Below are 26,525 nucleotides of genomic sequence, written 5' to 3'. Positions count from 1 at the left end.
AAAAATGGATTCAATAACATTTCAGCAAATTTTGGATGCTAACTTGATGCCATCTGTGAAAAAGCTGAAGTTAAAGAGAGGATGGCTTCTACAAATGGATAATGATCCTAAACACACCTCGAAATCCACGGGGATTACAACAAGAGGCGTAAACTGAAGGTTTTGCCATGGCCTTCACAATCTCCTGACCTCAACATCATTGAAAATCTATGGATAGGCCTTAAGAGAGCAGTGCGTGACAGACAGCCCAGAAATCTCAAAGAACTGGAAGACTTTTGTAAGGAAGAATGGGCAAAGATACCTCAAACAAGAATTGAAAGACTCTTGGTGGCTACAAAAAGCGTTTACAAGCTGTGATACTTGCCAAAGGGGGCAGTACAAGATATTAACTCTGCAGGGTGCACAAACTTTTGCAGACGCCATTTTTTTAGTTTTCTGTTATTTTAAAAGTGTAAATGATGGAAATAAAATGTAACTTTTGGTGACATATTATAAGAATGTCTGTTCTGTAATTTGATGCCTTTTGGAGATTTTTCCATCTTTCCTCGCATTCTTTATGCATATTAATACCAATTTTTACCTGAGGTGCCCAAATATTTGATCCCCACTGTATGATGACTGTCACGATGCCGGCTGGCAGGAGGTGGATCCTCTGTGCCAGAGAGGGATTGGCGTGGACCGTGCTAGTGGACCGGTTCTAAGTCACTACTGGTTTTCACCAGAGCCCGCCGCAAAGCGGGATGGTCTTGCTGCGGCGGTAGTGACCAGGTCGTATCCACTAGCAACGGCTCAACCTCTCTGACTGCTGAAGATAGGCGCGGTACAAGGGAGTAGACAGAAGCAAGGTCGGACGTAGCAGAAGGTCGGGGCAGGCAGCAAGGATCGTAGTCAGGGGCAACGGCAGGAGGTCTGGAACACAGGCTAGGAACACACAAGGAAACGCTTTCACTGGCACAATGGCAACAAGATCCGGCGAGGGAGTGCAGGGGAAGTGAGGTATACATAGGGAGTGCACAGGTGAACACACTAATTAGAACCACTTGCGCCAATCAGCGGCGCAGTGGCCCTTTAAATCGCAGAGACCCGGCGCGCGCGCGCCCTAGGGAGCGGGGCCGCGCGCGCCGGGACAGGACCGACGGAGAGTGAGTCAGGTACGGGAGCCGGGGTGCGCATCGCGAGCGGGCGCCACCCGCATCGCGAATCGCATCCCGGCTGGAGGCGGTATCGCAGCGCACCGGGTCAGTGGATCTGACCGGAGCGCTGCAGTAGCGAGAGTGTAGCGAGCGCTCCGGGGAGGAGCGGGGACCCGGAGCGCTCGGCGTAACAGTACCCCCCCCCTTGGGTCTCCCCCTCTTCTTAGAGCCTGAGAACCTGAGGAGCAGACTTTTGTCTAGGATATTGTCCTCAGGTTCCCAGGATCTCTCTTCAGGACCACAACCCTCCCAATCGACCAAAAAAAAAGTTTTCCCTCTGACCTTCTTGGAGGCCAGTATCTCCTTTACGGAGAAGATGTCCGAGGAGCCGGAAACAGGAGTGGGAGAAACAAGTTTGGGAGAGAAACGGTTGATGATGAGTGGTTTAAGAAGAGAAACGTGAAAGGCATTAGGAATACGAAGAGAAGGAGGAAGAAGAAGTTTGTAAGAGACAGGATTAATCTGGCACAAAATTTTGAAAGGACCAAGATAGCGTGGTCCCAATTTGTAGCTAGGGACACGGAAGCGGACATATTTAGCGGAGAGCCATACCTTGTCTCCAGGAGAAAAAATGGGGGGAGCTCTTCTTTTCTTATCAGCAAACTTCTTCATGCGTGATGAAGCCTGTAAGAGAGAATTTTGGGTCTCTTTCCATATGGTGGAAAGATCACGAGATATTTCATCCACAGCGGGCAAACCAGAGGGCAAGGGAGTAGGGAGGGGGGGAAGAGGGTGACGGCCGTACACCACGAAAAATGGGGATTTGGAGGAAGATTCAGAGACTCTGAAGTTATACGAGAATTCGGCCCATGGTAGAAGATCTGCCCAGTCATCCTGGCGGGAGGAAACAAAATGCCGTAAATAGTGACCCAGGACCTGGTTAATTCTTTCTACTTGCCCATTGGATTGAGGATGATAGGCAGAAGAAAAGTTTAATTTAATCTTGAGTTGTTTACAGAGAGCCCTCCAGAATTTTGACACGAATTGGACGCCTCTGTCCGAGACGATCTGCGTGGGCAACCCGTGAAGACGAAAAATGTGTACAAAAAATTGTTTTGCCAACTGAGGCGCTGAAGGGAGACCAGGAAGAGGGATGAAATGTGCCATCTTGGAGAATCGATCAACGACCACCCAAACAACAGTGTTGCCACGGGATGGGGGTAAGTCTGTAATAAAGTCCATACCAATCAGAGACCAAGGCTGTTCGGGGACAGGCAGAGGATGAAGAAGACCAGCGGGCTTCTGGCGAGGAGTCTTATCCCGGGCACAGACAGTGCAGGCTCGCACAAAATCCACAACATCCGTCTCCAGAGTCGGCCACCAATAGAAACGAGAGATGAGTTGCACGGATTTCTTGATGCCCGCATGACCTGCGAGATGGGAGGAGTGACCCCATTTGAGGATTCCGAGGCGTTGGCGTGGAGAGACGAAGTTCTTCCCTGGAGGAGTTTGCCTGATGGAGGCTGGAGAAGTGGAGATCAGGCAGTCAGGAGGAATGATGTGTTGCGGAGAGAGCTCTACTTCCGAGGCATCCGAGGAACGAGAGAGAGCATCGGCCCTAATGTTCTTATCGGCAGGGCGAAAATGAATTTCAAAATTAAATCGGGCAAAGAACAGAGACCACCTGGCCTGGCGAGGATTCAGCCGTTGGGCAGACTGGAGATAGGAGAGGTTCTTGTGATCGGTGTAAATAATAACTGGAAATCTTGATCCCTCCAGCAGATGCCTCCATTCCTCAAGTGCTAATTTAATGGCTAGTAGCTCTCGATCCCCGATGGAGTAGTTCCTCTCCGCCGGAGAGAAGGTCCTAGAAAAAAAACCACAAGTAACAGCATGCCCGGAAGAATTTTTTTGTAGAAGGACCGCTCCAGCTCCTACTGAGGAGGCATCAACCTCCAATAGGAAGGGTTTAGATGGGTCAGGTCTGGAGAGCACGGGAGCCGAAGAAAAGGAAGACTTGAGCTGTTTAAAGGCGTCTTCCGCTTGAGGAGGCCATGACTTAGGATTGGCATTCTTTTTGGTTAAAGCCACGATAGGAGCCACAATGGTAGAAAAATGTGGAATAAATAGTCTGTAATAATTGGCGAACCCCAAAAAACGTTGGATAGCACGGAGTCCGGAGGGGCGTGGCCAATCTAAGACGGCAGAGAGTTTGTCTGGATCCATTTGTAGTCCCTGGCCAGAGACCAAGTATCCTAGGAAAGGAAGAGATTGACATTCAAACAGACATTTCTCCATTTTGGCATAAAGTTGATTGTCACGAAGTCTCTGAAGAACCATGCGGACATGCTGGCGGTGTTCTTCTAGGTTGGCAGAAAAAATCAGGATATCGTCCAGATACACAACAACACAGGAATATAAGAGATCACGAAAAATTTCATTAACAAAGTCTTGGAAGACGGCAGGGGCGTTGCACAGGCCAAAGGGCATGACCAGATACTCAAAGTGTCCATCTCTAGTGTTAAATGCCATTTTCCATTCATCCCCCTCTCTGATGCGGATGAGATTATAAGCACCTCTTAAGTCCAGTTTGGTAAAGATGTGGGCACCTTGGAGGCGATCAAAGAGTTCAGAGATGAGAGGTAGGGGGTAGCGGTTCTTTACCGTGATTTTATTAAGACCGCGGTAGTCAATGCAAGGACGTAGGGAGCCATCTTTTTTGGACACAAAGAAAAATCCGGCTCCGGCAGGAGAGGAGGATTTGCGGATAAAGCCCTTTTTTAAATTTTCCTGGATGTACTCAGACATAGCAAGAGTCTCTGAGGCAGAGAGAGGATAAATTCTGCCCCGGGGTGGAGTAGTGCCCGGGAGGAGGTCAATAGGACAGTCATAAGGCCTGTGAGGAGGTAGAGTCTCAGCTTGTTTTTTGCAAAAAACATCCGCAAAGTCCATATAGGCCTTAGGGAGACCGGTTACAGGGGGAACCACAGGGTCACGGCAAGGAGAACTGGGAACCGGTTTAAGGCAGTCCTTGAAACAAGAGGAACCCCAACTCTTGATCTCCCCAGTGGACCAATCCAGGGTTGGGGAATGGTGTTGAAGCCAGGGTAGTCCGAGGAGAATTTCGGAAGTGCAATTGGGGAGGACCAAAAACTCAATTTTCTCGTGATGAGGTCCGATGCACATTAGGAGGGGCTCCGTGCGGAAACGTATGGTACAGTCCAATCTTTCATTGTTAACACAATTGATGTAGAGGGGTCTGGCGAGACTGGTCACCGGGATGTTGAACCTGTTGATGAGAGAGGCCAAAATAAAATTTCCTGCAGATCCGGAATCCAAGAAGGCCATAGTAGAGAAGGAGAAGGTAGAGGCAGATATCCGCACAGGCACAGTAAGACGTGGAGAAGCAGAGTTGACATCAAGGACTGTCTCACCTTTGTGCGGAGTCAGCATACGTCTTTCCAGGCGGGGAGGACGGATAGGACAATCCTTCAGGAAGTGTTCGGTACCGGCACAGTACAGGCAGAGATTCTCCATGCGGCGTCGTGTCCTCTCTTGAGGTGTCAGGCGAGACCGGTCGACCTGCATAGCCTCCACGGCGGGAGGCACAGGAACGGATTGCAGGGGACCAGAGGAGAGAGGAGTCGGGGAGAAAAAACGCCTCGTGCGAACAAAGTCCATATCCTGGCGGAGCTCCTGACGCCTTTCGGAAAAACGCATGTCAATGCGAGTGGCTAGATGAATGAGTTCATGTAGGTTAGCAGGGATTTCTCGTGCGGCCAGAACATCTTTAATGTTGCTGGATAGGCCTTTTTTAAAGGTCGCGCAGAGGGCCTCATTATTCCAGGATAGTTCAGAAGCAAGAGTACGGAATTGTACGGCGTACTCGCCAACGGAAGAATTACCCTGGACCAGGTTCAACAGGGCAGTCTCAGCAGAAGAGGCTCGGGCAGGTTCCTCAAAGATACTTCGAATTTCCGAGAAGAAGGAGTGTACAGAGGCAGTGACGGGGTCATTGCGGTCCCAGAGCGGTGTGGCCCATGACAGAGCTTTTCCAGACAGAAGGCTGACTACGAAAGCCACCTTAGACCTTTCAGTAGGAAACTGGTCCGACATCATCTCCAAGTGCAGGGAACATTGAGAAAGAAAGCCACGGCAGAATTTAGAGTCCCCATCAAATTTATCCGGCAAGGATAGTCGTAGGCCTGAAGCGGCCACTCGCTGCGGAGGAGGTGCAGGAGCTGGCGGAGGAGATGATTGCTGAAGCTGTGGTAGTAGCTGCTGTAGCATCACGGTCAGTTAAGACAGCTGGTGGCCTTGTTGCGCTATCTGTTGTGACTGCTGGGTGACCACCGTGGTGAGGTCGGCGACAACTGGCAGAGGGACTTCAGCGGGATCCATGGCCGGATCTACTGTCACGATGCCGGCTGGCAGGAGGTGGATCCTCTGTGCCAGAGAGGGATTGGCGTGGACCGTGCTAGTGGACCGGTTCTAAGTCACTACTGGTTTTCACCAGAGCCCGCCGCAAAGCGGGATGGTCTTGCTGCGGCGGTAGTGACCAGGTCGTATCCACTAGCAACGGCTCAACCTCTCTGACTGCTGAAGATAGGCGCGGTACAAGGGAGTAGACAGAAGCAAGGTCGGACGTAGCAGAAGGTCAGGGCAGGCAGCAAGGATCGTAGTCAGGGGCAACGGCAGGAGGTCTGGAACACAGGCTAGGAACACACAAGGAAACGCTTTCACTGGCACAATGGCAACAAGATCCGGCGAGGGAGTGCAGGGGAAGTGAGGTATACATAGGGAGTGCAGAGGTGAACACACTAATTAGAACCACTTGCGCCAATCAGCGGCGCAGTGGCCCTTTAAATCGCAGAGACCCGGCGCGCGCCCTAGGGAGCGGGGCCGCGCGCGCCGGGACAGGACCGACGGAGAGCGAGTCAGGTACGGGAGCCGGGGTGCGCATCGCGAGCGGGCGCCACCCGCATCGCGAATCGCATCCCGGCTGGAGGCGGTATCGCAGCGCACCGGGTCAGTGGATCTGACCGGAGCGCTGCAGTAGCGAGAGTGTAGCGAGCGCTCCGGGGAGGAGCGGGGACCCGGAGCGCTCGGCGTAACAATGACACAATAATAAAAATGTCCGATAAGGTTGGTGTATAAATCAGTAAATATCAGCCGGATCAATGAAATGCTTTCTGATACATCTGTCTATGCTGTATTGGAAAGTGATCCAACACAAACATACAAGGGGAATTAAATCAAGTGGCGCCAAAAAGTTACAGATTTGTAAATTACTTGTATTAAAAATCTTAATCCTTCCAGTATTTATAAGCTGCTGAATACTACAGAGGAAAGGGTTTTCTTTTTGGAACACAGAGCTCTCTGCTGACATCTCTGTCCATTTTAAGAACTGTCCAGAGTAGGAGAAAATCCACATAGCAAACATATGCTGCTCCAGACGGAGTTAGAAGAATTAAGATGTTTTAATAGAAGTAATTTACAAATCTGTTCAACATTCTGGCACCATTCATGGGAGTACGCCTTTAAAATAGGTGGGTTACACTACACGAAAATTGAAAGTACATGCTTTGGAGCACATTAAAGGGGTACTCTGCTGCTCAGTGTTTGGAACAAACTGTTCTGAATGCTGGAGCCGATGTCGGGAGCTTGTGACGTCATAGCCCCGCCCATCATGATGCCCCACCCCCTCAATGCAAGTCTATGGAAGGGGGCGTGACAGCCATCACGCTCCCTCCCATAGACTTGCATTGAGGGGGTGGGGTGTGACGTCATGAGGGGGCGGGGCTATGACGTCACAAGCTCCCGGCTCCAGTGTTCGGAACAGTTTGTTCCAAACGCTGAGCAGCGGAGTACCCCTTTAATGACATAGGTTACAATGAGTTCTCTAAATAAATCTGCCGCATCTCAGCATTCCCAAATGGTTCACATTGGTCATGTGTCAGGCTTTAGAGTCCGTGGCAGAAAAGGCTGCATATGAAGAAAACTGGCTGGTCGAGGAGCCTATTGGCGGTTCCCTTGTGCGCCTTTCGGCATGAATATCCGGAGAGAACGGCTTTTTCATTATTTAGAATCTTTTTTTATTTTTCATTTGTTGCTATAATTTTTGAAATTGTGCGTTATTCAGTGATCATTTTTACACCCAATACATGCTGAAGGTGAACGTGGATTGTTTTTAAGACTTTTTTGATCTTATATAATGTTTTTTAAATGAACACCACCATTCTAGAGTTAATCGGGAAGAAAAACGGATTCTTGTCTCCATGCCATACATTGGTTCCAATAGGATCCTGCTCGGTTTCAGATTCTCTACCCAATTCCTGTAAATTACACAAGGTTAATTGTTCAGAAAAGGATAAACATTTAAATTCATTACAATGGCCGTCCTGGACTTGTGCCTCATTATTAACATTTTCACTATCAAACCTGAAAAACAAAATGCGGTTTTACAGTCAAATTTTTCGCAAAACGATTCATTTCTCACAAAGTCCCGAAAATGTTCAATGTATTAATGGGGAAAAAATGTAGTCCCTTGGCCAACAGGGACAACTGATCAGGGGTTAGTTCCCTTTGCGATAGGTTCAAAACTCCACTTAGTTAGGGTTCACGCCACGTTTATCAAGTATGTTTCCCGTATACGTTTTCATTATTGAAAACCTATGGGACCGTATTGAAAACCGTATTCACCTGGATGCATCCGGTTGCGTGCGGTTTGCTTGCAATATGATTTTCTCCCGTACTCAAAACTGTGGTTGACCATGGTTTTGTCTCCGGTTCAAAAACCGTACTGCAACCGCATACTTTTTTATTAACATGGATGCCAATGGAAAATGCACATGTATACGGTTCCATACGGGAAACCGTATACCGTTTTTACTTTGCACATGCGCATTTGCATCCTAAAGTCCCCACTCAAGACCCCTCCCATTTAAAATGGACAACATTTTCAAAAACGTATGTTTTAAAAAAAAATAAAAACGGACTGAACTGTATGCACTTTTAAAAATAGTATACAGTTTACTTTTTTCCATACTGTTCCATCCATTTTTTTCCCATACTGTTTTCTTTAGAAAAACGGATTGAAAACAATATGGCAAAAAATGTGATGTGAGCCCTTCTGAACCTGGCTCGAGAGATAACCGTGATTACAAACATTACACACTGTTTTCACACCCAATACATGCTGAAGGTGAATGTGGATTGTTTTTAAGATTATTTTGATCTTATATAATGTTTTTTAAATGAACACCACTACCCTTGTAATCATGGTTATCTCTCGAGGTAAGATAGCTCACAGGGAGGGTACATGCAAATTAACAAATTATCCATTACCTGTGAATATGCGGATATAAGCTTCTACCTGAGAGATCAATGACGTCACCGATGAAGAGCCGATGGAGTGACCGTCTTTACTGTGTGAAGTCTATGGAGTCCTAAATCTCAGACTGGAGCCGGGACACAGACATGCTCAGCACTGCTCCCTGGCAGTGGTAATTTTTTCAAAGTGGAAAATTAAATAGAAAGAAGCCTACTTAATCATCCTTTCTTTCTTACACGGGGGCGTAGTCCTAGCAATGAAAATAAACAAAAGCTCTCATGGCAGATTAACCCTTCGGGTTCTTACAGTACCCCTTCCTTTTAAGAGGGGCCACTTGTACCAACTGGGATACAGAGGGACCATCAATCTCCTCATCTGTATCCTCATCCTCCAAATCACACCACTCATCGGTGTCCTCACAATCATCTTCCAAATCACACCACTCATCAGTGTCCTCACGATCATCCTCCAAATCCTCATCACTCATCGGTGTCCTCACAATCATCCTCCAAATCACACCACTCATCAGTGTACTCACGATCATCCTCCAAATCACACCACTCATCAGTGTCCTCACAATCATCCTCCAAATCCTCATCACTCATCGGTGTCCTCACGATCATCCTCCAAATCACACCACTCATCGGTGTCCTCACGATCATCCTCCAAATCACACCACTCATCGTGTCCTCATGATCATCCTCCAAATCACACCACTCATCGTGTCCTCATGATCATCCTCCAAATCCTCATCACTCATCGGTGTCCTCACGACCATCCTCCAAATCACACCAATCGTCAGTGTTCTCATGATCATTGTCACGCTTCGGCTGGCAGGAGGTGGATCCTCTGTGCCAGAGAGGGATTGGCGTGAACCGTGCTAGTGGACCAGTTCTAAGTTACTACTGGTTTTCACCAGAGCCCGCCGCAAAGCGGGATGGTCTTGCAGCGGCGGTAGTAACCAGGTCGTATCCACTAGCAACGGCTCAACCTCTCTGACTGCTGAAGATAGGCGCGGTACAAGGGAGTAGACAAGAGCAAGGTCGGACGTAGCAGAAGGTCGGGGCAGGCAGCAAGGATCGTAGTCAGGGGCAACGGCAGGAGGTCTGGAACACAGGCTAGGAACACACAAGGGAACGCTTTCACTGGCACGATGGCAACAAGATCCGGCGAGGGAGTGCAGGGGAAGTGAGGTATACATAGGGAGTGCACAGGTGAACACACTAATTAGACCAACTGCGCCAATCAGCGGCGCAGTGGCCCTTTAAATCGCAGAGACCCGGCGCGCGCGCCCTAGGGAGCGGGGCCGCGCGCGCCGGGAAAGGACCGACGGAGAGCGAGTCAGGTACGGGAGCCGGGGTGCGCATCGCGAGCGGGCGCCACCCGCATCGCGAATCGCATCCCGGCTGGGGGCGGTATCGCAGCGCACCCGGTCAGTAGATCTGACCGGGGCGCTGCAGTAGCGAGGATGTTGCGAGCGCTCCGGGGAGGAGCGGGGACCCGGAGCGCTCGGCGTAACAGTACCCCCCCCCTTGGGTCTCCCCCTCTTCTTGGAGCCTGAGAACCTGAGGACCAGACTTTTGTCTAGGATGTTGTCCTCAGGTTCCCAGGATCTCTCTTCAGGTCCACAGCCCTCCCAATCAACCAAAAATAATTTTTTCCCTCTGACCGTCTTGGAGGCCAGTATCTCCTTCAAGGAGAAGATGTCAGAAGAACCGGAAACAGGAGTGGGAGAAACAAGTTTGGGAGAGAAACGGTTGATGATGAGTGGTTTAAGGAGAGAGACATGAAAGGCATTGGGAATACGAAGAGAAGGAGGAAGAAGAAGTTTGTAAGAGACAGGATTAATTTGGCACAAGACTTTGAAAGGACCAAGATAGCGTGGTCCCAGTTTGTAACTGGGGACACGAAAGCGGACATATTTAGCGGAGAGCCATACCTTGTCTCCGGGAGCAAAAATGGGGGGAGCTCTTCTTTTCTTATCGGCAAACTTTTTCATGCGAGATGAAGCCTGTAAAAGAGAATTTTGGGTCTCTTTCCATATGGTGGAAAGATCACGAGTCACTTCATCCACAGCGGGCAAACCAGAGGGCAAGGGAATAGGGAGGGGGGGAAGAGGGTGACGGACGTACAGAAGATTCAGAGACTCTGAAGTTGTACGAGAATTCGGCCCATGGTAGAAGATCTGCCCAGTCATCCTGGCGGGAGGAAACAAAATGCCGTAAATAATCACCCAGGACCTGGTTAATTCTTTCTACTTGCCCATTGGATTGAGGATGATAAGCAGAAGAGAAGTTTAATTTAATCTTGAGTTGTTTACAGAGAGCCCTCCAGAATTTTGACACGAATTGGACGCCTCTATCCGAGACGATCTGCGTGGGCAAACCGTGAAGACGAAAAATGTGTATAAAAAATTGTTTTGCCAACTGAGGCGCTGAAGGAAGACCAGGAAGAGGAATAAAATGTGCCATCTTGGAAAATCGATCAACGACCACCCAAACAACAGTGTTGCCACGGGATGGGGGTAGGTCTGTAATAAAGTCCATACCAATCAGAGACCAAGGCTGTTCGGGGACAGGCAGAGGATGAAGGAGACCAGCGGGCTTCTGGCGAGGAGTCTTATCCCGGGCACAGACAGTACAGGCCCGCACAAAATCAACAACATCCGTCTCCAGAGTCGGCCACCAATAGAAACGAGAGATGAGTTGCAAGGACTTTTTGATGCCCGCATGGCCTGCGAGGTGGGAGGAGTGACCCCATTTGAGAATCCCGAGACGTTGGCGTGGAGAAACTAAGGTCTTCCCTGGAGGAGTTTGCCTGATGGAGGCTGGAGAAGTGGAGATCAGACAGTCAGGAGGAATGATGTGTTGCGGAGAGACCTCTACTTCCGAGGCATCCGAGGAACGAGAGAGAGCATCGGCCCTAATGTTCTTGTCGGCAGGGCGAAAATGAATTTCAAAGTTAAAACGGGCAAAGAACAACGACCACCTGGCCTGGCGAGGATTCAGCCGTTGGGCAGACTGGAGATAGGAGAGATTCTTGTGATCGGTGTAAATGATAACTGGAAATTTTGATCCCTCCAGCAGATGCCTCCATTCCTCAAGTGCCAATTTAATGGCCAGTAGTTCTCGATCCCCGATGGAGTAGTTCCTCTCCGCCGGAGAGAAGGTCCTAGAAAAAAAACCACAAGTAACAGCATGCCCGGAAGAATTTTTTTGGTAGAAGGACCGCTCCAGCTCCCACTGAGGAGGCATCAACCTCCAATAGGAAGGGTTTAGATGGATCAGGTGTGGAGAGCACGGGAGCAGAAGAAAAGGCAGACTTGAGCCGTTTAAATGCGTCTTCCGCTTGGGGAGACCAGGACTTAGGATTGGCATTCTTCTTGGTTAAAGCCACGATAGGAGCCACAATAGTGGAAAAATGTGGAATAAATTGTCTGTAATAATTGGCGAACCCCAAAAAACGTTGGATAGCACGGAGTCCGGAGGGGCGTGGCCAATCTAAGACGGCAGAGAGTTTATCTGGGTCCATTTGTAGTCCCTGGCACGAGACCAAGTATCCTAGGAAAGGAAGAGATTGACATTCAAACAGACATTTCTCCATTTTGGCATAAAGTTGATTGTCACGAAGTCTCTGAAGAACCATGCGGACATGTTGGCGATGTTCTTCTAAGTTGGCAGAAAAAATCAGAATATCGTCCAGATACACAACAACACAGGAATATAAGAGATCACGAAAAATTTCATTAACAAAGTCTTGGAAGACGGCAGGGGCGTTGCACAGGCCAAAGGGCATGACCAGATACTCAAAGTGTCCATCTCTGGTGTTAAATGCAGTTTTCCATTCGTCCCCCTCCCTGATGCGGATGAGATTATAAGCACCTCTTAAGTCCAGTCCAGTAAAGATGTGGGCACCTTGAAGGCGATCAAAGAGTTCTGAGATAAGAGGTAGGGGTAGCGGTTCTTTACCGTGATTTTATTAAGTCCGCGGTAATCAATGCAAGGACGTAGGGAGCCATCTTTTTTGGACACAAAGAAAAATCCAGCTCCGGCAGGAGAGGAGGATTTGCGGATAAACCCCTTTTTTAAATTTTCCTGGATGTATTCAGACATAGCAAGAGTCTCTGGGGCGGACAGAGGATAAATTCTGCCCCGGGGTGGAGTAGTGCCCGGGAGGAGGTCAATAGGACAGTCATAAGGCCTGTGAGGAGGTAAAGTCTCAGCTTGCTTTTTGCAAAATACGTCAGCATAGTCCATATAAGCCTTAGGGAGACCGGTTACAGGGGGAACCACAGGGTCACGGCAGGGAGTACTGGGAACCGGTTTAAGACAGTCCTTGAAACAAGAAGTACCCCAGCTCTTGATCTCTCCTGTGGACCAATCAAGGGTTGGGGAATGGCGTTGAAGCCACGGTAGTCCAAGGAGAATTTCGGAAGTGCAATTGGGGAGGACCAAAAACTCAATTTTTTCGTGATGAGGTCCGATGCACATTAGGAGAGGTTCCGTGCGGTAACGCACGGTACAGTCCAATCTTTCATTGTTAACACAATTGATGTAGAGGGGTCTGGCGAGACTGGTCACCGGGATGTTGAACCTGTTGATGAGAGAGGCCAAAATAAAATTTCCTGCAGATCCGGAATCCAAGAAGGCCATAGTAGAGAAGGAGAAGGTAGAGGCAGATATCCGCACAGGCACAGTAAGGCGTGGAGAAGCAGAGTTGACATCAAGAACTGTCTCACCTTTGTGCGGAGTCAGCGTGCGTCTTTCCAGGCGGGGAGGACGGATAGGACAATCCTTCAGGAAGTGTTCGGTACCGGCACAGTACAGGCATAGGTTCTCCATGCGGCGTCGTGTCCTCTCTTGAGGTGTCAAGCGAGACCGGTCAACTTGCATAGCCTCCACGGCGGGAGGCACAGGAACGGATTGCAGAGGACCAGAGGAGAGAGGAGCCGGGGAGAAAAAACGCCTTGTGCGAACAAAGTCCATATCCTGGCGGAGCTCCTGACGCCTTTCGGAAAAACGCATGTCAATGCGAGTGGCTAGATGAATGAGTTCATGCAGATTAGCAGGAATTTCTCGTGCGGCCAGAACATCTTTAATGTTGCTGGATAGGCCTTTTTTAAAGGTCGCGCAGAGGGCCTCATTATTCCAGGATAATTCGGAAGCAAGAGTACGGAATTGGATGGCGTACTCGCCAACGGAAGAATTACCCTGGACCAGGTTCAGCAGGGCAGTCTCAGCAGAAGAGGCTCGGGCAGGTTCCTCAAAGACACTTCGAATTTCTGAAAAGAAGGAGTGTACAGAGGCAGTGACGGGGTCATTGCGGTCCCAGAGCGGTGTGGCCCATGACAGAGCTTTCCCAGACAGAAGGCTGACTACGAAAGCCACCTTAGACCTTTCAGTAGGAAACTGGTCCGACATCATCTCCAAGTGCAGGGAACATTGTGAAAGAAAGCCACGGCAAAACTTAGAGTCCCCATCAAATTTATCCGGCAAGGATAGTCGTAGGCCGGACGCGGCCACTCGCTGCGGAGGAGGTGCAGGAGCTGGCGGAGGAGATGATTGCTGAAGCTGTGGTAGTAGCTGCTGTAGCATCACGTTCAGTTGAGACAGCTGGTGGCCTTGTTGCTCTATCTGTTGCGACTGCTGGGCGACCACCGTGGAGAAGTCGGCGACAACTGGCAGTGGAACTTCAGCGGGATCCATGGCCGGATCTACTGTCACGCTTCGGCTGGCAGGAGGTGGATCCTCTGTGCCAGAGAGGGATTGGCGTGGACCGTGCTAGTGGACCGGTTCTAAGTTACTACTGGTTTTCACCAGAGCCCGCCGCAAAGCGGGATCATCCTCCAAATCACACCACTCATCGTGTCCTCATGATCATCCTCCAAATCCTCATCACTCATCGGTGTCCTCATGATCATCCTCCAAATCCTCATCACTCATCGGTGTCCTCACGAACATCCTCCAAATCACACCACTCATCGGTGTCCTCATGATCATCCTCCAAATCACACCACTCATCGGTGTCCTCATGATCATCCTCCAAATCACACCACTCATCGGTGTCCTCATGATCATCCTCCAAATCACACCACTCATCAGTGTCCTCACGACCATCCTCCAAATCACACCACTCATTAGTGTCCTCACGATCATCCTCCAAATCCTCATCACTCATCGGTGTCCTCACGATCATCCTCCAAATCACACCACTCATCGGTGTCTTCACGAACATCCTCCAAATCACACCACTCATCGGTGTCTTCACGATCATCCTCCAAATCACACCACTCATCAGTGTCCTCACGACCATCCTCCAAATCACACCACTCATCGGTGTCCTCACGACCATCCTCCAAATCACACCACTCGTCAGTGTTCTCATGATCATCCTCCAAATCACACCACTCATCGTGTCCTCATGATCATCCTCCAAATCCTCATCACTCATCGGTGTCCTCACGACCATCCTCCAAATCACACCACTCATCAGTGTCCTCATGATCATCCTCCAAATCACACCACTCATCGGTGTCCTCATGATCATCCTCCAAATCCTCATCACTCATCGGTGTCCTCACGACCATCCTCCAAATCACACCACTCATCGGTGTCCTCATGATCATCCTCCAAATGAAACCACTCATCGGTGTCCTCATGATCATCCTCCAAATCACACCACTCATCAGTGTCCTCACGACCATCCTCCAAATCACACCACTCATTAGTGTCCTCACGATCATCCTCCAAATCCTCATCACTCATCGGTGTCCTCACGATCATCCTCCAAATCACACCACTCATCCGTGTCCTCATGATCATCCTCCAAATCCTCATCACTCATCGGTGTCCTCACGACCATCCTCCAAATCACACCACTCGTCAGTGTTCTCATGATCATCCTCCAAATCACACCACTCATCGTGTCCTCATGATCATCCTCCAAATCCTCATCACTCATCGGTGTCCTCATGATCATCCTCCAAATCCTCATCACTCATCGGTGTCCTCACGAACATCCTCCAAATCACACCACTCATCGGTGTCCTCATGATCATCCTCCAAATCACACCACTCATCGGTGTCCTCATGATCATCCTCCAAATCACACCACTCATCAGTGTCCTCACGACCATCCTCCAAATCACACCACTCATTAGTGTCCTCACGATCATCCTCCAAATCCTCATCACTCATCGGTGTCCTCACGATCATCCTCCAAATCACACCACTCATCTGTGTCCTCACAATCATCCTCCAAATCACACCACTCATCGGTGTCTTCACGATCATCCTCCAAATCACACCACTCATCAGTGTCCTCACGACCATCCTCCAAATCACACCACTCATCGGTGTCCTCACGACCATCCTCCAAATCACACCACTCGTCAGTGTTCTCATGATCATCCTCCAAATCACACCACTCATCGTGTCCTCATGATCATCCTCCAAATCCTCATCACTCATCGGTGTCCTCACGACCATCCTCCAAATCACACCACTCATCAGTGTCCTCATGATCATCCTCCAAATCACACCACTCATCGGTGTCCTCATGATCATCCTCCAAATCCTCATCACTCCTCGGTGTCCTCACGACCATCCTCCAAATCACACCACTCATCGGTGTCCTCATGATCATCCTCCAAATCACACCACTCATCGGTGTCCTCATGATCATCCTCCAAATCACACCACTCATCAGTGTCCTCACGACCATCCTCCAAATCACACCACTCATTAGTGTCCTCACGATCATCCTCCAAATCCTCATCACTCATCGGTGTCCTCACGATCATCCTCCAAATCACACCACTCATCCGTGTCCTCACAATCATCCTCCAAATCACACCACTCATCGGTGTCTTCACGATCATCCTCCAAATCACACCACTCATCAGTGTCCTCACGACCATCCTCCAAATCACACCACTCATCGGTGTCCTCACGACCATCCTCCAAATCACACCACTCATCAGTGTCCTCACGACCATCCTCCAAATCACACCACTCATCAGTGTCCTCACGACCAGCCTCCAAATCACAGCACTCATCGGTGTCCTCACGACCATCCTCCAAATCACACCACTCATCAGTGTCCTCACAATCATCCTCCAAATCCTCATCACTTCCCTCTGACCACAAGTCTGCATGAGCGCTCTCAATACTCAATTTGCCTTTACTGCCACAACATACCGATTCAGCCAGAGGCTGCTACAAAACTGGCTTTACAACCCTCTTAGATGTTGTATCTGATTGAACATTGGATGGAACAATGCTTCCCAGAAGAACTGTGCCAGGCGTAGTTCTCTGAGGGGCATAACAAACCTGTGCGCCCAAGTGGCCTCCATGATTACCACTTGGACGCGGACGCTTGACACAGGACCTGATGAAATGTGTGTCCTCTCCACAGTAGAAACATATCCCGTAGAGCTGGTGAAATCTCCGGCAACCCTCTGGGGTACAGATGGACCCTATTTGCATGGGTTCAACCTCGGGCACGGAGAAGAGTCAGGCAAAAAAGGAGAGATAGAGGAAGATGAGCACTCCCGTTTGCGTTCACGCAGGCATCTATCCAGATGTACTTAAAGGGGTACTCCGGTGGAATTTTTTTTAACCCCTTCCCGCTATATGACGTATGCATACGTAATCCATAAGCATATATCGTTAATTAAACTGCACGGTGTATGGCGTACACATAAAAAAAATCAGAATCCAAAGTAGCATATTTTTGGTCACTTTTTATACCATAAAAAAGGGAATAAAAAGTGATCAAAAAGTCCGATCAAAACAAAAATGATACAGATAAAAACGTCAGATCACAGCGCAAAAAAATTTGCCCTAATACCGCCCTGTACGCAGAAAAATAAAAAAGTTATAGGGGTCAGAAGAGGACATTTTTATTCGTATACATTTTCCTGCATGTAGTTATGATTTTTTTCCAGAAGTGCGACAAAATCACCTATATAAGTCGGGGATCATTATAATCGTATGGACCTACAGAATTAAGAGAAGGTGACATGTTTACGAAAAAATGTACTGTGTAGAAACGAAAGCCCCCAAAAGTTACAAAATTGAATTTTTTCTTCAATTTTGTCGCACAATGATTTTTCTTCCGTTTCGCCGTGGGTTTTTGGGTAAAATGACCAATGTCACAGCAAAGTAGAATTGATGGTGCAAAAATTAAGCCATAATGTGGATTTTTAGGTGCAAAATTTAAAGCGTTATGATTTTTAGAAGGTGATGAGGAAAAAATGAAAATGCAAAAACGGAAAATACCATTAAGGGGTTAAATCAACTCGTGCTAGAAAGTTAAACAGATTTGTAAATTTCTTCTGTTTAAAAATCTTAACCCTTCCAGTACTTGCTGTATGCTCCACAGGAAGTTATTTTCTTTTTGAATTTTTTTCCAGTCTGACCACAGTGCTCTCTGCTGACACCTCGGTCCATGTCAGGAACTGTCCAGAGCAGGAACAAATTCGTATGGCAAACCTCTCCTGCTCTGGACAGTTCCTAACATGGACAGAGGTGTCAGCAGAGAGCACTGTGGTCAGACAGAAAAGAAATTAAATAAGAAAAGAGCATATAGCAGCTGATAAGTACTGGAAGGATAAAGATTTTTAAACAGAAGTGATTTATAAATCTGCTTAAAGGGTAGCTCCCACCATCCTATTATTTTTTTTTTTGCTAGCCCGTTTCCCCCCCGCTACGGCACTAGCCCGTTCACTCCTCAAACCCCAACCCCCCCCCCCCGCCCCGCATACCCCGTTACCTAATTACTCTTGCAGTTACTGCAGAGTCCGACAACAACCTAAAAAGAAGTCCTATATACTGTGGTCTAAATAAAATTGGGGAAAACCCAAAACAACCACTAAAAAACCTATAAATACGCCACTACAGCGTATAGGGTAAACCCACCAAGAATAAAAATGTATATAATAAAATAAATAAAAAATATATTAATCTGATAAATCAATAACCATCAAGTTAATAAATATAGTTTTATTTTACAAAAAATACATATATCATACACAAGCAAAAAAGATTGATAAGCATATATAGCTATATAACATACATAAAAATAATTGTCATTAGCGCAATTTGATAATGTGTATAATTATTTAATAATTTTTTTATATATATATATATATATATATATATATATGTAAATAAATGAACTTAAAAAATGCAAAAGATGGCAGGGACGGGAAAAGGATGTAAAAAAGAAAGGAGTAAATGTGGGGGTCAATTGATGACCAATGGATCATAGAAACACCTGTTGCTATAAAATACGTGCAATGTGACAATCTGTTTAAAGCATAAAAAGTGTATTCAACCTTAGAAATATAAATATGCATAAAGTGCAATGTGCAACACAGAAATATAAGTGTATACAATAAATGTAAAAAAGCAGCGCAAGAAAACAAAACAAAATAAAGTGCTAAAAGTGAAGGTGTCAGAATGTAAATACTTGACCCCACATGTAAAAAGAAGGTAGGTTCCACGTCCCTGCGATCACCTCCAACGCGTTTCACCGTGACCGGCTTTATCAAGGAGTATCAAGGAGTTACTCCTTGATAAAGCCGGTCACGGTGAAACGCGTTGGAGGTGATCGCAGGGACGTGGAACCTACCTTCTTTTTACATGTGGGGTCAAGTATTTACATTCTGACACCTTCACTTTTAGCACTTTATTTTGTTTTGTTTTCTTGCGCTGCTTTTTTACATTTATTGTATACACTTATATTTCTGTGTTGCACATTGCACTTTATGCATATTTATATTTCTAAGGTTGAATACACTTTTTATGCTTTAAACAGATTGTCACATTGCACGTATTTTATAGCAACAGGTGTTTCTATGATCCATTGGTCATCAATTGACCCCCACATTTACTCCTTTCTTTTTTACATCCTTTTCCCGTCCCTGCCATCTTTTGCATTTTTTAAGTTCATTTATTTACATATATATATATATATATATATATATATATATATAAAAAAAATTATTAAATAATTATACACATTATCAAATTGCGCTAATGACAATTATTTTTATGTATGTTATATAGCTATATATTCTTATCAATCTTTTTTGCTTGTGTATGATATATGTATTTTTTGTAAAATAAAACTATATTTATTAACTTGATGGTTATTGATTTATCAGATTAATATATTTTTTATTTATTTTATTATATACATTTTTATTCTTGGTGGGTTTACCCTATACGCTGTAGTGGCGTATTTATAGGTTTTTTACTGCAGAGTCCGGCAGCGGGCGTGCAGGGACAGCGGCGGCAACGAGGCGGCGGCGGCGATGTGCGGGAGGAGTTGCCTCCCAGCCAGTGGCCGGGGAGCCAATGCGCTCGCTCCCGCCTGTCTGATTGACAGGCAGGGAGCGAGTGCAGCCTAACTGAAAAAGGACCGATTGCCACTCCAAAATCAGTCCTTTTTCAGTGGCCGGTTTTTAAATGTAAATTAAACCTTTTTAATGAAAAAAAAAAATAATAAAAGTATATTAGAGATATGTTGTAGTACATAAGTACTACAACATATCAAAAAATAAAGTTGGTGACAGTGCCCATTTAACTTTCTGGCACCAGCTGATAAAAAATAAAAAAAATGTTTTCCACTAAAGTACCCCTTTAAAACCAAGCAGACTAAAATCTACCATAAACAGGCATAATAAGCATGGTAAAAACTCAGATATAACAAAGGTGAATCATAAAATAGTCAAAGTAGAACTAATCACCAGCTCAGAGTTCCAACAGAACTTGGGTTTTAAAGCCACACCTGAACTGCAATAGGGTGCGAGCATTAACTCTTCAAACCCTGGAAAGAATAAGCACAGAAATGGCCCAGACACAGAAACCCAAAAAGACAAGAAAACACAAAACCCGACATTACAGTATATCTGTGTCCTATAGGGTGTATAAAGTAGTGTGTTATGATGTGTGAAGGGTGGGATTTTCTCTTCAGGGTGGCATCTTCATCATATTTTGTGAATCTTTTTAGATTTTGGCCATTGGTAATGGAGGTGTACCTGTCCTGATGAAGAAAGCCATGGAAATGGTGACCTACAGTGACCTCTGTCTGCCCGATGATATCACAAGCCGAGGAATGGACACCATCCCTAATTACTACTACAGAGATGACGGCCTGAGCGTGTGGGCGGCTGTGGAGGGGTATTTACTATAATGCCCATGGTTGGGGTCTTGATTGGGTTGGGTGACCCCTTGATAACCTAACCATACCCCATAAGATGATTTCTACATGAATACATATAGATCTCCCCCATATTGGACACAGGACACTAAGTTTCTTCTTGGTCTTTTCTGCCTTCCCAGATTTGTGTCCAGTATTGTCCAATTCTATTATGGCAGCGACGAAGCCGTCCAAACTGACCGAGAACTTCAAGCCTGGGTGTCCGAGATCTATGAAAAAGGATTCCAGGAGCGTGAATCCTCAGGTATGACGATGACGTGATGGAGGCAAACACTGTATTGGGTCTGTTGTGGCCCCTGAATGAACTAAAGACCTTACGTTGGGACAAATCCCATAATTACAACTAATGGACCATCTTTATTCCTCCAGGAATCCCATCATCCCTGGACACTGTGCCTTCGCTGGTGAAGTACCTGACCATGGTGATCTTCAGGTGTTCTGTTCAGCACGCAGCGGTCAACAGTGGTCAGGTGAGTGTGGGGAAATAGGGGCAAATTGTCATTTTATGATATGAGATTTATAGGTTGGACCTGATGATGGGTGAACATAAGGGGATAGTCACTGGGAGAGTTAAATTAGGATCAAACCACCACAACAGGGGCTATGTAAGGTGAAATGTTGGCCAGGAAGAAGGGACATCCTGATACTTACCTCTTACCAGGAGCTTTTGGTCACTTTTCTTAAAGGGGTACTCCTCCCCTTGACATCTTATCCCCTATAAAATGGGTACTCCGCCCCTTGACATCTTATCCCCTATCTGATCGTGGAGGTCCCGCTGCTGGGAACCGCTGCGATCTCTCCAACAGCACCCTGTGCCATCTGCTGCATGGAGCAAACTTCACCCCGGCCTGATGATGGGTGATACACGGGCCGGAGTATTGTGATGTCACGGTCCGCCCCCTCAATGTAAGTCTTAAACTTGCATTGAAGGGGCGTACCGTGACATCATGGAGGGGGTGGGGCCTTGGCGTCATAATACTCTGGCCCCTGTATCGCCCGTCATCAGGCACGGAGTGAAGTTCGCTCCGTGCAGCAGATGACAGAGGGTGCTGCTGGAGAGATCATGGGGGTCCCCAACGGCGGGACCCCTGCAATCAAATATCTTATCCCCTATCCTTTGGATAGGAGATAAGATGTCTAGGGTCAGAGTACCCCTTTAATAACAGATTTCATAAACAGTTTCCCTCTAAACAAACTCTGGGGGCACCAGGTGGTCACTAAGCCTTCCCACAGACTCAGAATCTGGATATTGTGTTTCTTCCACAGTTTGACTTCTATTCCTGGCTTCCCAATGGTCCGTCATCTATGAAGAGACCCCCTCCTACGGCCAAAGGGGTCACCACATTACTGAGTATCCTGGACGCCCTTCCTGATGTCAGCACCAGCACCCTCATGATGACTGTCATGTGGCAGGTCAGCAACGAGCCCATGGACAAGGTGAGCACCAGGTCATGGTAAAATAATCCCCGACTGATGTTCTTCACATGAGACACAACTGATGGTCGCATAATTGTCTATAGGGACTGAGTGATATCTAACAATCCTTGTGGAAAGATAAGGGAAGTTTTATAGAAGATAGAGACACAGATGGGCGCGCTAAGTGTCTGGGGGGATATGGGTGAGTGGTGGACTGGGGAGCGCTCACCCGGCTGTGGATACAACACCAGTCAAATCTGACGGGTAGATGGGTCAGCCAGCATCAACGAGGGTTCGAAGTCGGAACAGTAAAAAGAACCTAAAGTCAGCGAGGAGAAGAAGATGCTTGAAAGGTGACCTGACGAAGAGGGCTGCAATACATTGAAAACATCCCCCCCTTGTCCCTTGTTATTTTGTTTATTTTTATTAGTAAATTCCTCTGACTGGAATATCGGGGAGTGTCAGGCTTACAAGTATCGTCTTCTCCACACTGACTCCAAGGGAAGCATAATGGTGGAGGAGGTGGGAGTATAGTTGAAGGTAGTAGTTGTAACACTGGAATAAAGTTGGGGGAGGTTGTCTGTAGTAGTAAAGGTAGGGTAGTTGGGGTACAGCTGTTGAAGGGAATAGTAAAGCTGAGGAGGTTGTAGTCAAGTTGGGGGTAGGAGTAAGTTTGGGAGAGGTATGAGTAAAGTTGGGAGAGGTAGTAGTAAAATTAGGGTGGTTGGAGTAAAGTTGGGAGAGGTAGTCTGTAGTAGTAAAGTTGGGTAGTTGGGATACAGTTGGGGAAAGTAATAGTAAAGCTGGAGAGGTTGTAGTCAAGTTGGGGAGTTGTAGTAAAGTTAGGAAGGTTGGGCTAAAGTGGGTGAGATGGAACCGGTGGAATATCATTGGCTCATACATCTATTCTGGATCTTTTCATCCTTTTCTCACAGAGACGTCTTGGGGATTATCCAGAAGAACGATTTACAGAAGAAGCCCCTAAAAAGTTCATTGCAGAATTCCAGAAGATGCTTGTGGAGATATCCCAGTCCATAGAAGAGAAGAACCGGAGCCGGAGATTACCGTACCCCTACCTGGACCCCAGACGTATAGAGAACAGCATTTCTATATAACAGCTCGTTCTCCATGGTCCTCTCCAAGTGTAGAGGAGTCTCAGGTCTTCTGTATTCTCCTCCATGTCCCCCTCATAAAGAAAATACACTTATGTCTGCAATGTGAAGCCATGTTTTCTTCTATGTTGCCTGTGACTGTATTATAAGTGGTGTCGCCCCCCTGTGTTAGTTGGTGACCCGAGGAACTCCATGGTTGACCTTATCCTCCAGGGAAACCAGGTTCCAGTCAGTGAGTCGCAACCCCCTCCAAAACACCACAAATGTAATCTGGCTTATGAAACGGGCTTTGGACAGCAGGATTTCATATTCCTCGCCGGCAGCCGTGATTGGCCGGTCAGTCTAGGCAATGACAGGACCCGGCGTGGTATATGAACTTACCCTGTGGGATACAATAAACGAGCGGCCCCGTGATATGATAAAAACAAAAGCCCGGGCTGGCAACATTCCACATGATGTGAATAATCGTACCACAACGCTGAGGGATGGCTGTGGGAGTCCTGGGTGACTGCGGAGTGATGCCAGCCCAGGCTCCTTTCAACATTTCACGGTGCCGCTTATTTATCCTATCCCACACTGTAATTTCCATGATGGGAAGTTTAGGAATAGTGTGCCTCCAGCTGTTGTTAAACTGGAGGCTTACTGTTGCTAAATTACAAATTCCCAGACAGCCAAAGGCTCCCTTGTCTGGAAACCCTGCTTTATGGGCTTTCTCCTAAGGGGAGAGCGCCCTAAATGTACTAACCTTTTTTTTCCGTTGTTTTGGTGTATGCAGAGGACTACTTCAGATTCGGTGGACTATGTTGATGACCAGCTTTTTTGTGGTTTAATATTAATAAAATGGTTAACAAGGGCTTGTGGGGGAGTGTTTGTTGGAAGAAAAAAACATTTCAACGTGTTGTGTTTTTTTATTTTACTTACTTTACAGACTAAGTAGTGAAAGCTGTCTAAAAAGCCGGGGCTAAGGCTGGGTTCACACCACATTTTTGCAATACAGTTCTCATATCAGGTTTTTGATTAAAACGTATTCATCAAAACCTGACTAAACTGTATAAAAACGCGTGTAAAAATTTATATCTGTATGCGGTTGAAAACCGTATACGGTTTGAAAAATGATGTCTGGTTGCATCAGTTTTTTAAGAAAAAAAACGTATACGTTTTTAATTTTTCACTTCATTATGAATAAAGTTTCCCTTGTGTGATTGAAATTCCAAGAAAAAAAAAATGTGTTAAGTCAAAAAACGTATGGTGAAAAACAGATGGAACCGTATGCACATACAGTTCTGTACAGTTCCCATTGACTCCCATGGTCGGCCACGGTTTTCTGTCCAGACAAAAAATAAATATGGTGCATATGGTTTTGAATGGGAAGTCTATGAGCATGGTCTTCTGTACAGTTTCATACGTTTTTTTTTTTTTTTTTAATGAAACCGTATGCCTAAACCATATAGCAAAATCGTGGTGTTAGCCCTAAAAACAGCTAGCATTAACCCCCAATGATAACCCCGGTACCCACCGCCACAGGGGGGCCGGGAAGAGCCGGTACCAACAGGCCCGGAGCGTTAAAAATGGCGCTCCTGGGCCTAGGCGGTAACAGGCTGGTGTTATTTAGGCTGGGGAGGGGCAGTAACAATGGTCCTCGTCCTTCCTGGTAACGTCAGGCTGTTTCTGCTTGGTTGGTATCTGGCTGAAAATGAAATATGGGGAACCTTATCCTTTTTTTTTTTTTTTTTTCATAAAAAGATAAGTAAACGCATAGGGTTCTCCATATTTTTATTCTCAGCCAGATACCAACCAAACAGCAACACTGTCCCTCCCCAGCCTAAATAACGCCAGCCTGTTACTGCCTAGGCTCAGGAGCGCCATTTTGGCCATGATGCTCCAGGCCTGTTTGTATCGCCTCTTCCCAGCACCCGTGTGGTGGTGGGTTCCAGGGTAATAATTGGGGGTTAGTACTAGCTGTTTTTGGGGTTAAAGCTAAACCCCAGCTTAGTGATGGACTATAAGACAGCTTCCACTACTAAGCCTGTAAAGTAAATTAAATAAAAAAACACGTAAAAAATAAAATCAAACTTATATTCAAACCCCCCCCCCCCCCAAGCCCTTGTAAACCATTTTATTAATGTTTAACAAAAAAATTTGGGTCATCGACATAGTCCACCAAATCCAAAGTAATCCTCAGCACAGACAGATCTGAAAAGAGAAGAAAAAAAACAAAAACAAAAAATGGGTTCACACATTTAGGCGGAAAAAGAAGCTGCGACTTTAGAGCGAAAAAGTCACAAAAGAGAGGAGATAGTGGTACAAAGTGATTTATTGTTTTTTTGCTTATGTGGCCAAAATTGATCAAAACCCCTTTTTATAGTATCATAAATAAGTCACATAAACAAAACTAAACAGACAACAATGATAAGTCTGCCCCTTGTCTCTGGTGGGGAGTATCTGATCCCCGGGTATTAGTGACTCTCTGGTGTCTCTGGTAGAATTGTTGTGTCAGGATCTGTTGCATGGAGCAGTTTCCGCATCTCTAGCGCCATTGTTACCTGTGGACATCACTAAGTATCACGTACAGTGGGGATGAAAAGTTTGGCCCCCCCAGGTAACAATTTGTATTAATGTGCATAAAGGAGCCAAGGAAAGATGGAAAAATCTCCAAAAGGCATCAAATTACAGATTAGACATTCTTATAATATGTCAACAAAAGTTACATTTTATTTCCATCATTTACACTTTCAAAATAACAGGAAACAAAAAAAAAATGGTGTCTACAAAAGTTTGGGCACCCTGCAGAATTTATAGCATGCACTGCGCCCTTTGCAAAGCTGAGACCTGCCAGTGTCATGGATTGTTCTCAATCATCATCTGGGAAGACCACGTGATGTCAGTCTCAAAGGTTTTACTCATCTGACCTTGCCTCAACAATCAGCACCACGGGTTCTTCTAAGCAGTTGTCTAGAAATCTGAAACTGAAAATAGTTGATCAGAAGAAAACCTCTTCTACGTCCTCACCACAAAAATCAGCGTTTGAACTTTGCAAATGAACATATAGACAAGCCTGATGCATTTTGGAAACAAGTTCTGTGGACTGATGAGGTTAAAATTTAACTTTTTGGCCGGAATGAGCAAAGGTACGATTGGAGAAGAAGGGGAACAGAATTTAATGAAAAAAACCTCTGTCCAACTGTTAAGCATGGGGGGGGGGGGTGGATCAATCATGCTTTAGGGTTGTATTGCAGCCAGTGGCACAGGGGACATCTCACGAGTAGTAGGAAGAATGGATTCAATAACATTTCAGCAAATTTT

The 26,525-nt window shown here is 46.6% G+C and overlaps 1 protein-coding gene across 1 annotated transcript in view; it reads left to right on the top strand.

Moving 5' to 3' along the window:
* The window catches only part of LOC130312927 (hydroperoxide isomerase ALOXE3-like), an 82,229-nt gene extending 59,004 nt beyond the window's left edge, over nt 1-23,225 (top strand). The window contains exons 10-14 of the mRNA XM_056552620.1: nt 20,485-20,654; nt 20,817-20,938; nt 21,064-21,164; nt 21,961-22,131; nt 23,046-23,225. Coding sequence (XP_056408595.1) covers nt 20,485-20,654; nt 20,817-20,938; nt 21,064-21,164; nt 21,961-22,131; nt 23,046-23,225 — 744 coding nt within the window. The remainder of the gene's footprint in view (nt 1-20,484; nt 20,655-20,816; nt 20,939-21,063; nt 21,165-21,960; nt 22,132-23,045) is intronic.
* The last annotated feature ends 3,300 nt before the right edge of the window (nt 23,226-26,525 follow it).

This window comes from Hyla sarda, unplaced genomic scaffold, assembly GCF_029499605.1.
Source record: "Hyla sarda isolate aHylSar1 unplaced genomic scaffold, aHylSar1.hap1 scaffold_174, whole genome shotgun sequence".
Taxonomy (NCBI): domain Eukaryota; kingdom Metazoa; phylum Chordata; class Amphibia; order Anura; family Hylidae; genus Hyla; species Hyla sarda.
The sequence above is the reverse complement of the archived record's forward strand: the minus strand, read 5'-3'. Positions and strand labels throughout refer to the sequence as shown.